At 35.1% G+C, this 16628-nt stretch overlaps 1 protein-coding gene across 4 annotated transcripts in view; it reads left to right on the top strand.

Annotated features, from left to right (window-relative positions):
* ERBB4 (erb-b2 receptor tyrosine kinase 4) overlaps positions 1-16628 on the top strand; it is a 1293114-nt gene that overhangs the window by 484376 nt on the left and 792110 nt on the right. For all 4 annotated transcript variants that reach the window (XM_055573359.1, XM_055573357.1, XM_055573360.1 and 1 more), the window contains exon 2: positions 13950-14101. In XM_055573359.1, the coding sequence (XP_055429334.1) occupies positions 13950-14101 (152 nt within the window). The remainder of the gene's footprint in view (positions 1-13949; positions 14102-16628) is intronic.

Raw genomic sequence — 16628 nt, 5'->3', positions numbered from 1 at the left:
GTACATCTGTATCAGTGCTTAAGATATCAGGCTGATAGGTGACCATAGCTTCATATCAGGAAAATATAGCCTAATTCCTTTTTAAAGATACTTCTCAGTGGAAAAAAAAAATTCCACAGACTGCTACTTTAATTATGGAATTTTTTTTTTATTTTAATTACAGTGAATGGCAAAGGTCTGACAGTTATAAGCCATTATGAACAGACTGGTTTTTATTACATACAGAGGGATAGTTGAAAGCATGATAATCTAGGGAAGAAAGATGGTTACTAATATTTACATACTTAGCTCCCACTGGCATTTTACCAGGTTGGAGGTTTGCACTGTCCCTCTTAATCTGAGCGAATGTATCTAGATTCACAGCAAGACCTCAAGGAGAACCAGATGAGGGGGCAGATGGCAGATGACTAATTTGGCAAGCCTTGATGAGTGGAAATTGTTTGCTTTAATTGCTTGTCAAGTCCAGTACCTACATTAAAGTTAAGGACTTAGCATTTACACAGAAAATGAAATACTGCAAAGTAAATAAGAAGGATTCTTTGGGTGGGGGGCAGGAATGGGGTATGAAAAATGATAACAAGTGTAAGAGGGAATTAAACAAGATAGTGGTAAGGGCAACATTATTTCATCTAAGAACAGATTACAGAAATGTAATTTGTAAATCTGTAGTCTTTCTATTATGTTTTTAAGCTTTCAACATAGGAATTTTATAAGATATAATTTAAGAAAAAATATAACAACATATGTAAAGGCAGGAGAACAATTAAAACAGGAACTAAAATTTATATGCAAGCAGTTACAAGTCAGTTTTTGATGATCCATATAATGCATTTAAAGTAATTTTTAATAATTTTAATCTTACTAAGCTTATCTTTGAAATACTAAATAAAAACTACAGTTATATCTTATTATGTTGGAAGACTAGTTTGGTGTAGACCACTCACAAAACATATCATTGATGAACAGGAGATAATCATGTGCAATATTTATATATATTATTTTTTATAGTCTTCGTTGATCAGTTTATTTCCCTTTGCAATATAATTTAGCTGTTTAAGCATCTTTGGGGGCCATTTAGAGACTATTGTAAGTAAATAATAGAAGTAAAATACAGATCAAGTAAATTTTAAGTGGAGCAGCACATAGCAGTATATGTAGTCAGTGGACCTGCCTTTCATCAGCCTGTTATATAGGATGCCTATGTCTTCTCTAGTTACAACTCTATTAATGAAGGCCTGTGATGCCAAATTCCCTTTTCATTTGGCTCAAGAACCATTTTTGAAAGTGATTTAGTTAATTTCAGCAGATTTCCTGTTTTGTCACTTTGGAAGTCAATAACAGTGGCTGAAGGTAAAGAATCGACAACCACTATATAGTCCCTTACTTTTTTTTTTTTTTTTTTTTTAAGGATACTGATTTTTAGATTTATAAAATTTAATTGATAGTTTTATATAATATAAATTATAAGCATCCTATTTGATGATACATTTTAATACTTTTAGAATTAATTATATGGAGAACAAATTTTTCTGAAGTATAAACCCACTTCTATTATCATTTTGCGTGTGATGACATCTGGTACATATATTTTTAAATCATTGATTGTTTTTGTTGTTTAGCCACTAATTCATGTTTTAGTCTTTTGAGACCCCATGGACTGTGGCCCACCAGTCTCCTGTGTCCATGGGATTTCCCAGGCAAAAATACTGAAGTCAGTTGCTATATCCTTCTCCAGGGGATCTTCCCAGCTCACGGATTGAACCCACATCTCTTGCATTGACAGGCAGATTCTTTACCACTGAGCCACCAGGGATAGGTGATTTTTAATATTAAAATAGTGGTCCAAATTAAAGCAATGAGTCTAGAACTGTAATAATGGAATAATGTGTGATTACTAAGAGTGGTTCATTCTGGGAATATAAGAATGGTTCAATATTTGGAACTCATTAATAATTTTTAAATTAATGCAAATGTAATTAACATTAATTAATAGCAAAAAATATAACAACATTCAACATTCAAATCTGAAATAAAAACCTTGTAAAGCCAGACACGGGAATATATAATGTAATAAAATATATATGCAACCAAGGAAAGCATTTATGCAAAGATTAGAACAAAGATAAAAATGACTACTATGCCCATTAATTGAAAACAGATTATTCTAGGAGTTCTAGACAGTACCAGCCAAGAAAACAAAATAAAATAACATGATTGAAGACCAAGTAAGTCAAGAACCTCAATTAAGAAAACTAGAAATTACAAGGTGTTAGCAATTAGCTAAGTTTTGAAGGAAAATAAATGTCAAAGTCATCAAGAGTTTAAAAAATATGTAGTAATAATAATAACAATAAGCAACTCAAAAGCATAACTAAAATTATTCAAAGAGACAAAAGCATAAAATGCCTAAAAACAAATATATTAAGAATGTTTTATATTTTACATAAAGGGGCATATTTAACTCTGTTAAACATAAAAGATAACTTGAGTGTGTGTGTGTGTTTATAAACATACAATAAAATTGACTTATTTCAGTGTACTTATTGCTCTGCATTTTAGCGTATATATAGATCTTTGTAATCATCACCGTGGTCAGTATGCAGAAGAATTCTGCCATCTCCTAAATTCCCTTCATGATCTTTCCATCAAACCCTCACTCTCAGATCCCTATCCTCTAGCAGCCATTGATTTGCTCTCTGTCCTTTGTAGTTTTGTCGTTTTTGAGAAACTTCATAACAATAGAATTGTAAAGTATGTAGCCTTTTGAGCCTGCATTTATAATATACCAGAGTTTGTTAGCATTCACCCATCAAAGGATATTGGTTATTTCCAATTGTTGGCAAATTCAAATTTGAATAGAGTTCCTTTAAACATTCATGAATAATACATATTTTTATGGGAGTGAATTTTCATTTGTCTACGAAACCACCTATAAATGGGATTGCTAGGTAATTTGGTAAATGTTTAACTATATAACTTTATATGTTATTGCCACAGTGTGACCTCCTCAAAGCAACCCATTACTTCGTGTAGAGTAAGTTTTGTTTTATTTTTACTAGTATTTTTTTTAATTTTTATTTTATATTGGAGCATAGTTGATTAATTATGTTGTGTTGGTCTCAAGTGTAGAGCAAAGTGATTCAGTTATACATATTCATGTACTTATTCTTTTCGAATTCTTTTCCCATTTAGGTTATTAAAGAATATTGAGCTATATTCCCTGTGCTATACAGTATGTTCTTGATGGTTATCTGTTTTAAATAGAGCAGTATGTACATGTCAATCTCAATTCCCAGCCTATAGCTTCCTCCCAGCATCACCCCTTGTTGTAGCCATCAGTTCAGTTCAGTTCAGTCCAGGCACTCAGTTGTGTCCGACTCTTTGCAACCCCATGGACAGCAGCACGCCAGGCCTCCCTGTCCATTACCAACTCATAGAGTTTACTCAAAATCATGTCCATTGAGTTAGTGATGCTATCCGACCATCTTAACTCTGTCATCCCCTTATCATCCTGCCTTCAATCTTTCCCAGCATCAGGGTCTTTTCCAGTGAGTCACTTCTTCACATCAGGTGGCCAAAGTATTGGCGATTCAGCTTCAATGTCAGTCTTTTCCAATGAATATTCAGGACTGATTTCCTTTAGATGGACTGGTTGTATCTCCTTGCTGTCCAAGGGACTCTCAAGAGTCTTCTCCAACACCACAGTTCAAAAGCATCAATCCTTTGACATTCAGCCTTCTTCACAGTCCAACTCACACATCCATGCATGACTACTGGAAAAACCATAGCCTTGACTAGATGGACCTTTGTTGGCAAAGTAATGTCTCTGCTTTTTAATATGCTGTCTAGGTTGGTCATAACTTTTATTCCAAGGAGTAAGCATCTTATAATTTCATGGCTACAATCACCATTTGCAGTGATTTTGGAGCCCCAAAAATAAAGTGTTAAACTGTTTCCCCATCTATTTTCCATGAAGTGATGGGACTGGATGCCATGATTTTAGTTTTCTGAATGTTGAGCATTAAGCCAACTTTTTCAGTCTCCTCTTTCACTTTCATCAAGAGGCTTTTTAGTTCTTCCTCACGTTCTGCCATAAGGGTCATGTTATCTGAGTACCTGAGGTTACTGATATTTCTCTAAGCAATCTTGATTCCAGCTTGTGCTTCATCGAGCCCAGCGTTTCTCATGATGTTCTCTGAATATAATTTAAATAAGCAGGTTGACAATATACAACCTTGACGTACTTCTTTCCCTATCTGGAACCAGTCTGTTGTTCCATGTTCAGTTCTAACTGTTGCTTTCTGACCTGCATATAGATTTCTCAAGAGGCAAGTCAGGTGGTCTAGTATTCCCATCTCTTTCAGAATTTTCCACAGTTTATTGTGATCCACACAGTCAAAGGCTTTGACATAGTCAATAAAGTAGAAGTAGATGATATTCTGGAACTCTCTTGCTTTTTCGATGATCCAGCAGATGTTGGCAATTTGATCTCTGGTTCCTTTGCCTTTTCTAAAACCAGCTTGAACATCTGGAAGTTCACAGTTCACATATTGTTGAAGCCTGTCTTAGAGAATTTTGAGCATTACTTTGCTAGTATGTGAGATGTGTACAATTGTGTGGTAGTTTGAGCATTCTTTGGCATTGCATTTCTTTGGGATTGGAATGAAAACTGACCTTTTCCAGTCACATGGCCACTGCTGAGTTTTCCAAATTTGCTGGCATATTGAGTGCAGCACTTTCACAGCATCATCTTTCAGGATTTGAAATAGCTCAACTGGAATTCCATCACCTCCACTAGCGTTGTTCCTAGTGATGCTTCCTAAGGCCTACTTGACTTCACATTCCAGGATGTCTGGATCTAGATGAGTGATCACACCATCGTGATTTTCTGGGTCATGAAGATTTCTTTTGTACAGTTCTATGTATTCTTGCCACCTCAATGTCTTCTGTATCTGTTACGTCCATACCATTTCTGTCTTTTGTTGACCTCATCTTTGCATGAAATGTTCCTTTGGTATCTCTAATTTTCTTGAAGAGATCTCTAGTCTTTCCCATTCTATTGTTTTCCTCTATGTCTTTGCACTGATCACTGAGGATGGCTGTCTTATCTGTCCTTGCTATTCTTTGGAACTCTGCATTCAAATGGGTGTATCTTTCCTTTTCTCCTTTGTTGCTTCTCTTCTTTCCACATCTTTTTGTAAGTCCTCCTCAGACAGCCATTTGCTTTTTGCATTTCTTCTTCTTGGGGATGGTCCTGATCCCTGTCTCCTGTACAATGTCATGAACCTCCATCCATAGTTCATCAGGCTGTCTATCAGATCTAGTCCCTCAAATCTATTTTTCACTTCCACTGTATAATCATAAGGGATTTGATTTAGGTCATACCTGAATGGCCTAGTGGTTTTCCTTACCTTCTTCAACTTAAGTTTGAATTTGGCAATAAAGAGTTCATGATCTGAGCCACAGTCAGCTCCTGGTCTTGTTTTTGCTGATGGTGTAGAGCTTCCCCGTATTTGGCTGCTGGTGCTGCTGCTGCTGCTAAGTCGCTTCAGTCGTGTCTGACTCTGTGTGACCCCATAGACGGCAGCCCACCAGGCTCCCCGTCCCTGGGATTCTCCAGGCAAGACCACTGGAGTGGGTTGCCAGTTCCTTCTCCAATGCATGAAAGTCAAAAGTGAAAATAAAGTCTCTCAGTTGTGTCCAACTTTTCATGACTCCATGGACTGCAGCCTACCAGGCTTCTCCATCCATGGGATTTTCCAGGCAAGAGTACTGCCTCTCCCCATATTTGGCTGCAAAGAATATAATCAATCTGATTTTGGTGTGGACCATCTGGAGATGCCCATGTGTAGAGACTTCTCTTGTGTTGTTGTAGCCATAGTTTGTTCTTTTAAGTCTGTGAGTCTGTTCCTGTTTTGTAAATAAGTTTACTTGCATCTTTTTTTTTTTTTTTTTTTTTTTTGGATTCTGCAGACAGGCAGTATCATTACTTGTCTTTATCTGTCTGAGGTACTTCACTTAATATGGTAATTTCCAGGTCCATTCATGTTGCTGCCAATGGCATTATTTCATTCTTTTTTATTTGTAAAGTAATATTCCATTGTATATGTGCTTCCCAGGTAGCGCAATGGTTAAAGTATCCACCTGTTAGTGCAGGAGATGCAGGAGTTGAGAGTTCAACCCCTGGGTTGGGAAGATCCTTTTGAGCAGGTAATGGCAACCCACTCCAGTATTGTATATGTAGTTCACATCTTTTTTATCCATTCATCTGTCAATGGACATTTCAGTTGCTTCCATGTGTTGACTCTTGTAAACAGTGCTGCAGGGGGCTTTGGGGTTTATCCTCTCCATTATATAATTTGGATCATGTTTTTCTCCAGATACATGCCCAGGAGTGGGATTGCAGGACTATATGGTAGTTCTATTTTTAGTTTCTTAAAGAACCTCCATGCTGTTCTCCATAGTGGCTATACCAATTTACATTCCCACTAACAGTGTGGAACAGGTTTTACATATGTATTTTGGAAATAAATTCAATCACAAAATTTTTGAACTTGAAGGAAACATAAAAAAAAAAGAGAAAATTGGAACCAATAAGAAGGAAATAATTGTCCCATTTTAAACAGCTAAAAAATGTTGGAGGAATGATGTCCCAAACTTCATTGTCCTTGCCCAGTGATTGCTTCTTAATATCAGACTGATTGCACATCACTGTGCAAACCTTTTTTAAAATTTGATTTAATATATTCCATAATGTATACATAGTATATACATACATTCAATTAAATAGCATTAGCTAACAATTACCTCTATCAATAAGTCAAATATTGTGCAAAGCAAGTTAATGTGTATTCACTCATTTAAATTTATGAGATGGTGGTTGTTACTATGTTCATTTTACAGAGGAAGAAATAGAATGACAGAGGGGTTAAGTTACTTGCTCAAGGTTAATTGCAAGCCAGTGATTGAGCTAGACTTTAATGCTGGACATCTGGCTTTAGGCTCTGTGTTTTTCGCCTCTAAATTGTGTTTATTATTGGGAGCTCTCAGCACAGACACGGAGACTCTAAATGACTAAGTGACTTGCTTAAGACATTCAGCTCGTAAAAGTGGAAGGACCAGCATTTGATCCTGTGCTAATTATTTATCCAAAGTGCATTTTATTTATTCAATGAATATTGACTGATAGCCTGCTATGTGTCTTTAAGTGTTGAACAGAGAAAGGCCTCTAACAATGGAGCTTGCATTCTAATATAGAGATATTTAATAAGCAAGAAAACAAACAAGCATGTAATTTCAGATAGCAGTAAAACAAAAATAAAGAAGGCAAAGAAGACAGAGCGTGATGAATGGGAATCTGCTATTTTTAGATAAGATAGTCAGAAAAGGCTTTTCTGAAAGAGTGACATTTAAATAAAGATCCTCATATACATTCTACAAGTTATAGTATGAAGTTTGGATCTTATAATAAATACGATTAAAAACCAAGGATTGTTTTCAGTGAGAGTGACATGAATGATGTTTTTTAAAAAGATCATTCTGGTGTCTGGACAAAGAATTAACCAGGGCAAGTAGGGAATTAAGTCAGTTAGGAGGCTACTGTCAAAAGTCTAGGGCAGATATATCCTTGGATATAAATAACTATAACTATATCCTATATAACTATAGGATAACTATATAATAACTATATCCTTGGATATAAAATAACTTGAGTATAAATAACATCCAAGTGTCTTGGATTAAATAACTTTAGTAGAAGTGGCTTTCTCAGTGGCTCAACAGTAAAGAATTTGCCTGCCAAGGCTGGAGACATAAGACACCAGGGTTTGATCCCTGGATTGGGAAGATTCCCTGCAGAAGGGCATCAGAACTCACTCCAGTATTCTTGCCAGGAGAATACCATGAACAGAGGAGCCTGGCGGTTCGTGACACAGTCCTAAGGTTTAGTTGTGTGACACAACTGAAGTGACTTAGCATGCACACAAAGAAGTAGTAACAAATTTGGCCCTGTTTCAATATATATTTTGAACATAGAACTGCAGGAATTGTTTGTGTAACTATAATAGCACTCAATAGTCTCTGCAAATGTGTGCTACCTCTGCTATTTTCTTTATTTTATATTTTTAATGAAAATTTTAATACCCAAGAAGGTACATCAAGCTAAAGCATGTTTATTATGGTAATCTTTCTGAAAGAGAAAGTACTCAGTGTTAAATCAGATTTGTTTTTTAAAAAGAGAACTTTTATCAAGTTACCAAATATTTCTTTATGCAGACAGTCCCTGAATGTTACACACACATTATATACATGGCTTGTATATACTGCTTACTGCTTTCCTTACTGTGTGCATGAACAACTTCATGAACCCTTACAATAAACCTTGGACATTTTAATCAATGTCTATTTTTCATGATACTAGGTCATGCTAAATGAACAGTAGATGCTAAATAAATACTAATTTCTCAATATCTCACATAGGCATTCGATTTGAAAGTCAGGCCAAAATATTGACTCAATTATTTTTTTCCCCTCTTTTTATCTTGAGTAAGCAAATGGAGTGCTGGTTTTCACAGTCATAATAAGCCTGGAGGAAATCATTGATTTTTTAGTATTAATATGGATATTGTTAATGTTTCTTCTTTGTGCTTCTATTTGCCTCATGAATAAATGAATAATTTTGTTAACCAACCTTTGTAAATTGCTACAAACTCCTAATTATAGTCTTATTTATTTATTTTTTTTTACTGAATGAGGATCATGTAGTTCAGTCACTGTTGGTTACAAATCTTAAGAAGTCTGAAAAGCCCATGTTTGCAACTATAGCTACATTTGTAATGGAATAAATACTAAATAGAATAATTGGTGATTTTATTAAGGCTTCACATATAGCTTTATTCCTGGAGTTACAGTTGAAATGAAAACTCCAGGGAGCACATGTAAATTCAGGATTTTTGAAACTTGATTATTGTGAACTTATAGTTTAAGGACTTTATAATAGTGTTGGCCAAGGGGGCTGAATTTCGTTAAACTTGTTTTGGCTGGTGAAAAAGATTTTTCAATTCTGTTTGATAAACAGCTTTGTGAAATCAATGAAACTTGATGGTTTAAGCATTGTCTTATATACATTGCCTGATTGTAAAATCGATTGACAAATGGAAGTTGTGAGGCATTCAGTGGAGCCTTCATGAAAAGAAATACACATGATTTTTTATGCGTCTATCCAAACTAGTTCTTTAAAAATCAAGTCTGTCTGTCAAGATGAAAGTCAGGAGGAATGTATTACTGGATTTAGATAGCTTGACTAGAACATAAAGGAAAGCCTCACTGAGACAAAAATATTTTTTAACTGAAACTGTGTTTAACCAGAAACTCCCAAAATCAGAATGTTTGAGAATATTCTGATTATTTAGAATATCTGTTTATTGAATTATATTTTGTGTTAATAAAAGATAATTTTAAATATACTTATTCTAGTTTTCTGTTTTCACATTGTACTGCAAAATACAGCTGATCACTTTTGAACAATGAGAACTTTACTGACTTGCAGTTTATTTTCTGAATACAAGTTATACTTATTTTTATGGCAATTAAATTAATTATTAAATAATTTTTTGCAAAGCATCATGCTGTATAGCTCAGCAGATAGACAATAATGATTAATATATTTCATCTGTCTTCAAAAAGCTTACAGCATTGTGAGTGTCTTATATAAAGAGATTTTTGCAATAATAATTAATAATAATTTCATATTCTATATTCTTTTTGTATATGCAGAATGAGAAAGATGCAAAAATACATAGGCACTACAATTATACTAATAAACTTTCTGCCAAAATTTGTTTAAGCTTTTACAGGAAAGGTCAGAATGCACTTAATATTTTAGAAACCTTTTCATTTAGATGTTTACATATTGATTTTTGTATACGTTTTGTTTTCAACCAAAGGAAACTTGTATAACATAAGCTACATATAAATTACAATGTGACAGTATATACATTTTAGAAATGGTGAGTAAGTTTATTAATTAATGCTTAATTACCCTTATCAATAGTTGCATTGAAAATAAGCTTGTCCTCTTTGAAATTGAAAGTAATTGAAATCTACATTTCATAAGCCCACATAATAGTACTTTTTTTCAACTGAAATTTTACAAGTTATAAAACTTCTGGGAGCAGTAAAAATAAAGATCGTGGATTAAGAGTGTTTTTTAGTCTCTAGAGTAGATTAGGGCTTCCCTCATGGCTCAGCAATAAGGAATCCGAATGCCAATGCAGGAGACATAGGAGACTTGGGTTTGACTCCTGGGTTGGGAAAGAGCCCTTGGAGGAGGAAATGGCAACCCACTCCACTACTCTTGCGTGGAAAATCCTGGGGGCAGAGGAGCTTGGCGGACTACAGTCCATGGGGTCACAAAGAGTCAGACACGACTGAAGCAAATTAGCCCACTTATTCTGTTTGTAGTATATATTTATAAATGTTTCAGTCTAAGATTTTAATATTTGTATTTTAAAAGGTAACATTTTTAAGGGCTTAAAAACCAAAGTTTTAATTCTGTAGAAAATTTACTAAGATCAGATTACTTTGCAACACAAAAATATCATTTTTAAATAAATTTTTTACTTTTATTATCTTCTGAATTATATATATATATATATACACACACACATATAGAAAGTAGAGTGAATTATAAAACTGAAAGAAAATCTGATTTGAGTGAAATTAAATAAATATATTGGATTTATATATTTGTGCTTTATATACTCACAGCAAATATGGTTATTTATCTCCTTGTTATATGTGTCTGTGAAACCCATGCCTTCTTAGCCTCATGGCTAGTATATACAATTTATGAGTATGAATGCATTATGCCACTTATATGTGGAATCTAAAAAAGCCAAACTTAATAGAAACAGAGAGAAGAATGGTGGCTACCAGGGACTTGGGAATGAGGAAATGGGGAGATTTGGGTCAAAAAGTGCAAACTTCCAGTTTTAAGATGAATAAATTGTGTAGATCTAATATGTACTATGGTGATTATAGTTAATAATACTGTATTACATTCTTGAAAGTTGCTGGAAGAGAAAGTCTGAAATATTCTCATGACTCATACACACGCACAACTATGGTAGTTAAATGACATGATGGTGATGTTAGCTAATGCTATAGTGGTAATCATTTTGCAATATATAAGTGTATCAAAACCACACATCTACACACCTTCAGTTCAGTTCAGTGAAGTCACTCAATCGTGTCGGACTCTTTGTGACCCTATGAATTGCAGCACGCCAGGTGTCCCTGTCCAGCACCAACTCCCAGAGTTCACCCAAACTCACGTCCATTGAGTCGGTGACGCCATCCAGCCATCTCATCTTCCGTTGTCCCCTTCTCCTCCTGCCACCCAATCCCTCCCAGCATCAGAGTCTTTTCCAATGAGTCAACTCTTCGCATGAGGTGGCCAAAGTACTGGAATTTCAGCCTTAGCATCGGTCCTTCCAATGAACACCCAGGACTGGTCTCCTTTAGGATAGACTGGTTGGATCTCCTTGCAGTCCAAGGGACTCTCAAGAGTCTTCTCCAACACCCCAGTTCAAAAGCATCAATTCTTCAGCGCTCAGCTTTCTTCATAGTCCAACTCTCACATCCATACATGACAATTGGAAAAACCATAGCCTTGACTAGACGAACCTTTGTTGGCAAAGTAACATCTCCGCTTTTTAATATGCTGTCTAGTTTGGTCATAACTTTCCTTCCAAGGAATAAGCGTCCTTTAATTTCATGGCTGCAATCACCATCTGCAGTGATTTTGGAGCCCCCCAAAACAAAGTCTGACACTGTTTCCACTGTTTGCCCATATATTTCCCATGAAGTGATGGGACCAAATGCCATGATCTTAGTTTTTTGAATGTTGAACTTTAACCCAACTTTTTCACTCTCCTCTTTCACTTTCGTCAAGAGGCTTTTTAGTTCCTCTTTACTTTCTGCCATAAGGGTGGTGTCATCTGCATATCTGAGGTTACTGATATTTCTCCCAGCAATCTTGATTCCAGCTTGTGCTTCTTCCAGCCCAGGATTTCTCATGATGTACTCTGCATATAAGTTAAATAAGCAGGGTGAGACTATACAGCCTTGACGTTCTCCTTTTCCTATTGGGAACCAGTCTGTTGTTCCATGTCCAGTTCTAACTGTTGCTTCCTGACAGGCATATAGGTTTCCAAGGTAAACCATTCAATATCACAGTAATCCAAGCCTATGCCACAACAAGTAATGCTGAAGAAGCTGAAGTTGAATGGTTCTATGAAGACCTACAAGAACTTTTAGAACACACACCCAAAAAAGATGTCCTTTTCATTATAGGGGACTGGAATGCAAAAGTATGAAGTCAAGAAACACCTGAGGTAACAGGCAAATTTGGCCTTGGAATACAGAAGGAAGCAGGGCAAAGGCTAATAGAGTTTTGCCAAGAGAATGCACTGGTCATAGCAAACACCCTCTTCCAACAACACAATGAAGACTCTATACATGGACATCACCAGATGGTCAACATCAAAATCAGATTGATTATATTCTTTGCAGCCAAAGATGGAGAAGCTCTATACAGTCAGCAAAAACAAGACCGGGAGCTGACTGTGGCTCGGATCATGAACTCCTTATTGCCAAATTCAGACTGAAATTGAAGAAAGTAGGGAAAACCACTAGACCATTCAGGTATGACCTAAATCAAATCCCTTATGATTATACAGTGGAAGTGAGAAATAGATTTAAGGGACTAGATCTGATAAATAGAGTGCCTGATGAACTATGGACTGAGGTTCATGACATTGTACAGGAGACAGGGATCAAGACCATCCCCATGGAAAAGAAATGCAAAAAAGCAAAATGGCTGTCTGGGGAGGCCTTACATATAGCTGTGAAAAGAAGAGAAGTGAAAAGCAAAGGAGAAAAGGAAAGATATAAGCATCTGAATGCAGAGTTCCAAAGAATAGCAAGGAGAGATAAGAAAGCCTTCCTCAGTGATCAGTGCGAAGAAATGGAGGAAAGCAACAGAATGGGAAAGACTAGAGATTTTTTCAAGAAAATGAGAGAAACCAAGGGAACATTTCATGTAAAAAGGGCTCGATAAAGGACAGAAATTGTATGGACTTAACAGAAGCAGAAGATATTAAGAAGAGGTGGCAAGAATACACAGAAGAACTGTACAAAAAAGATCATGACCAAGATAATCATGATGGTGTGATCACTCACCTAGAGCCAGACATCCTGGAATGTGAAGTCAAGTGGGCCTTAGAAAGCATCACTATGAACAAAGCTAGTGGAGGTGATGGAATTCCAGTTCAGCTATTTCAAACCCTGGAAGATGATGCTGTGAAAGTGCTGCACTCAATATGCCAGCAAATTTGGAAAACTCAGCAGTGGCCACAGGACTGGAAAAGGTCAGTTTTCATTCCAATCCCAAAGAAAGTCAGTGCCAAAGAATGCTCAAACTACTGCACAATTGCACTCATCTCACATGCTAGTAAAGTAATGCTCAAAATTCTCCAATCCGGGCTTCAGCAATATGTGAACCGTAAACGTCCAGATGTTCAAGCTGGTTTTAGAAAAGGCAGAGGAACCAGAGATCAAATTGCCAACATCCTCTGGATCATGGAAAAAGCAGGAGAGTTCCAAAAAAAAAATCGACCTTATTGACTATGTGAGAGTCTTTGTGTGGATCACAATAGACTGTACACATCTTAAACCTATACAATGTTATGTCATTTATGATTCAGTAAAACTGTATAAAATGAGAGTGAACATATTTATCAGTGTGTGATTATGGATCTTAAAAGGATTCAAAATATTTCAATTCAGGAAATTGGAGTAGATTGTTGTAGAGCAGAGTTGAGGGGAATATCATGGTTCCTGTCGTACAAAGTTTATTTAACTTCCCATGTTTCTTCTTGTCTTGACAGTGTGTGCAGGCACAGAGAATAAGCTGAGCTCTCTCTCTGACCTGGAGCAGCAGTACCGAGCCTTGCGCAAATACTATGAGAACTGTGAGGTAGTCATGGGCAACCTGGAGATAACCAGCATCGAGCACAACCGGGACCTCTCCTTTCTGCGGGTAAAGCTGACTCTTTCTTTCTCTTCTTTTTGTGAATGGACAGTGGTGTCATGATGCATACAGACAGACTAGCTTCTTGTATTTGATGGCTGTGCTCTCCTGCTCTTCCCGACAGAGACCATGACTATAGGCATGTAGGAGATAAGAGATTACAAGGCACACTCCGGGAAAGAAAAAGAGTGACATGCCATCATGATTGACACCCTGAGTTAGGACAAATACTGTTGTCCTAAGATTGATGAAAGATTCTGTCAGAGTATAGGCCATGACTTGCAGCAGGTGTGTCTTTTTCTGAATGTCAACCAAGAGGGAAACTTTAGGCTGTGGACTAGGAGAGTCAGAGGACCAGTCAGATAAAAATTTATAACTTTAGCTAGTAATTTCCTTTTCTGCCCCTTTCTGTGACTTTGGAATTTTTAAATTATTTTATATTACCATAATGAGAGTAATACTGTTAATTTTAGAAGAAAAGTGACATGTTTTTGTCACTTAAAGTAGACTAGTAGGAAATCACACATAGATATATAAGTTGACATAGGCATGCATGTAATTGAAGATACACATATATGACATCACCCCATGACAAGTCCTTTTCCATACTTGTTTTGACTCTCATTTATCCTTACCTGTTATTCCTGTTATTAGTACTTAATGCCTGCGGTTTCTTAAGTTTTGCTTCAACTGGAAAAGTATAGAAAAATCTGAACTTCAAAGGGACTTTGACAAAGTGAGATGAGGATGTGGCATTTTGTACAACTGATCATTTATTCCTTATATAAGAATTAATAGGATATATTTTAAATAATAGCATTCCTAGAATATACTCAGTCTTATTTTCAATAATATTTACACACTTCTCAGGAACACTGTCTTATTTAAATGAAAATATGAATAATGCTTTGAATACTGATTCAGTAAACTATTTAGTAGATGGTAAATTATTTAGAGAACTGTGATAATTTTAATAATTCTATACTTAGACCAGAAGTAAAAAATAATGATTTTGAAATACTTTGAATGCAATAAACATGCAATAAACATGTCTAGAAATGGTAACAACCTCAGAAAATGTACCACTTCAAAACTTAAGTAACACTATGAGACTTATGATATCTGCTTTTAAAATGACTGTCATACTAGTGTTGATATAGGGAATTAAGGTGTTTCTATATTCTGTTGTTTGGTTGCTAGAACTCTAATTCTACAAGTTGTGTAGTTTGTATTAACTATGATGTTTAATTATGACATTTTTGTTTATCATGAGTAGATAGTAAAATGTATCTAAATCCTTGAGTGAAAAGACCTTAAAATAATAGCTTTTGTTTTGTTTTGTTTTGCAATATTGTTTCAATAAATGAACAGGTACACCTATCCTAGAAAAACTTCTTTGAAGAGTGCATATGAGTATTAGCTACTAAAATTTGCTTGCAGTGTTCTAATATGTCTTGATTATTTTCAGATAAGCTGTATTCTTCAAAATCAAAATTAAAACTTGGTAGCATATACTATAGATTTGTAGATTTAGTTAGAAATGCCAAGAAACTCAATGATATTATAGAAAAGGAAAACTAAGGGATGAATTCAAAAACAGGGAAACTAGGTTAAAAGATCTTTTAGAACAGAATAATAAAATTTTAAAAGGCAATCTGAGGTCTTAGTTTTTCTTCTTATATTTCCCTTGCTTTATATGGAACTAGATTGCACTGGCTTAACAAAAAATAGCATCAGTACTGTGAGAGTCTTTAAATAATGTAAAATTGTCTTATTATATATTTTATAATTTTATCATTCTTAGGCTCTTTTAAGATTGCAAAATAGAATGATTGAAAGTTGACTTAATCTTAGAAATATGAAAGAAGCAAAGAAGTCTTTGAGCATCATGGTCTATACTGTTGGATATTCTACATTTTTAGGAACTATTTTGAAGTTTAAAAAAAAGTTAGTAAGATGAACAGATTTGATAAAGAAGAAAATAAGGAGGACTAAAGGTTTATACTTGGAACAAGAAATAAGTTGTTTGTTTAAAAAAATAATTATTGGCTCTTAAGGAAGCACCTCTAAAAATTCATGTAAACTTTATACTATAAACTCATGAAAATATCTTGGTTTTAATATATTTAATAATAAAAAGTGTAATAGGTTTTCTTTTTGTTTTTGGCTTATTAGTGACATTGTTTTTTTGTTTCGCTTATCTTTTGTTCCTTTGGAAAATCATCATTTCTAATTGTGCTGTATATCATTCACTCAACAAATAGTCTTAGCCCAAAGATATAATAGCAAGTTATCTATTGTCCTTGGCTTCAAAAATATTGCAGTCTTATAGAGTTTTACAGATGTCTAATATATAGTTATTGTATGAGTGAGTGTGTGTGCATATATACATTTACATTCAAATACAAAATTTTGTAGTTGACAATACAGAAATAAGAAATCAGAGTCATAATGAAGGTATGGTAGTTGTATTAATTGTAAGTACGGGTGCTGAACAAAGCAAGGAATGGGTAATTCTAAGGATTCAGGAAAGAGT

Source organism: Bubalus kerabau, chromosome 3 (assembly GCF_029407905.1).
Source record: "Bubalus kerabau isolate K-KA32 ecotype Philippines breed swamp buffalo chromosome 3, PCC_UOA_SB_1v2, whole genome shotgun sequence".
NCBI classification, from domain to species: Eukaryota; Metazoa; Chordata; class Mammalia; order Artiodactyla; family Bovidae; genus Bubalus; species Bubalus kerabau.
Note: the sequence above shows the minus strand (reverse complement) of the source record. Positions and strands in the feature narration are given on the sequence as shown.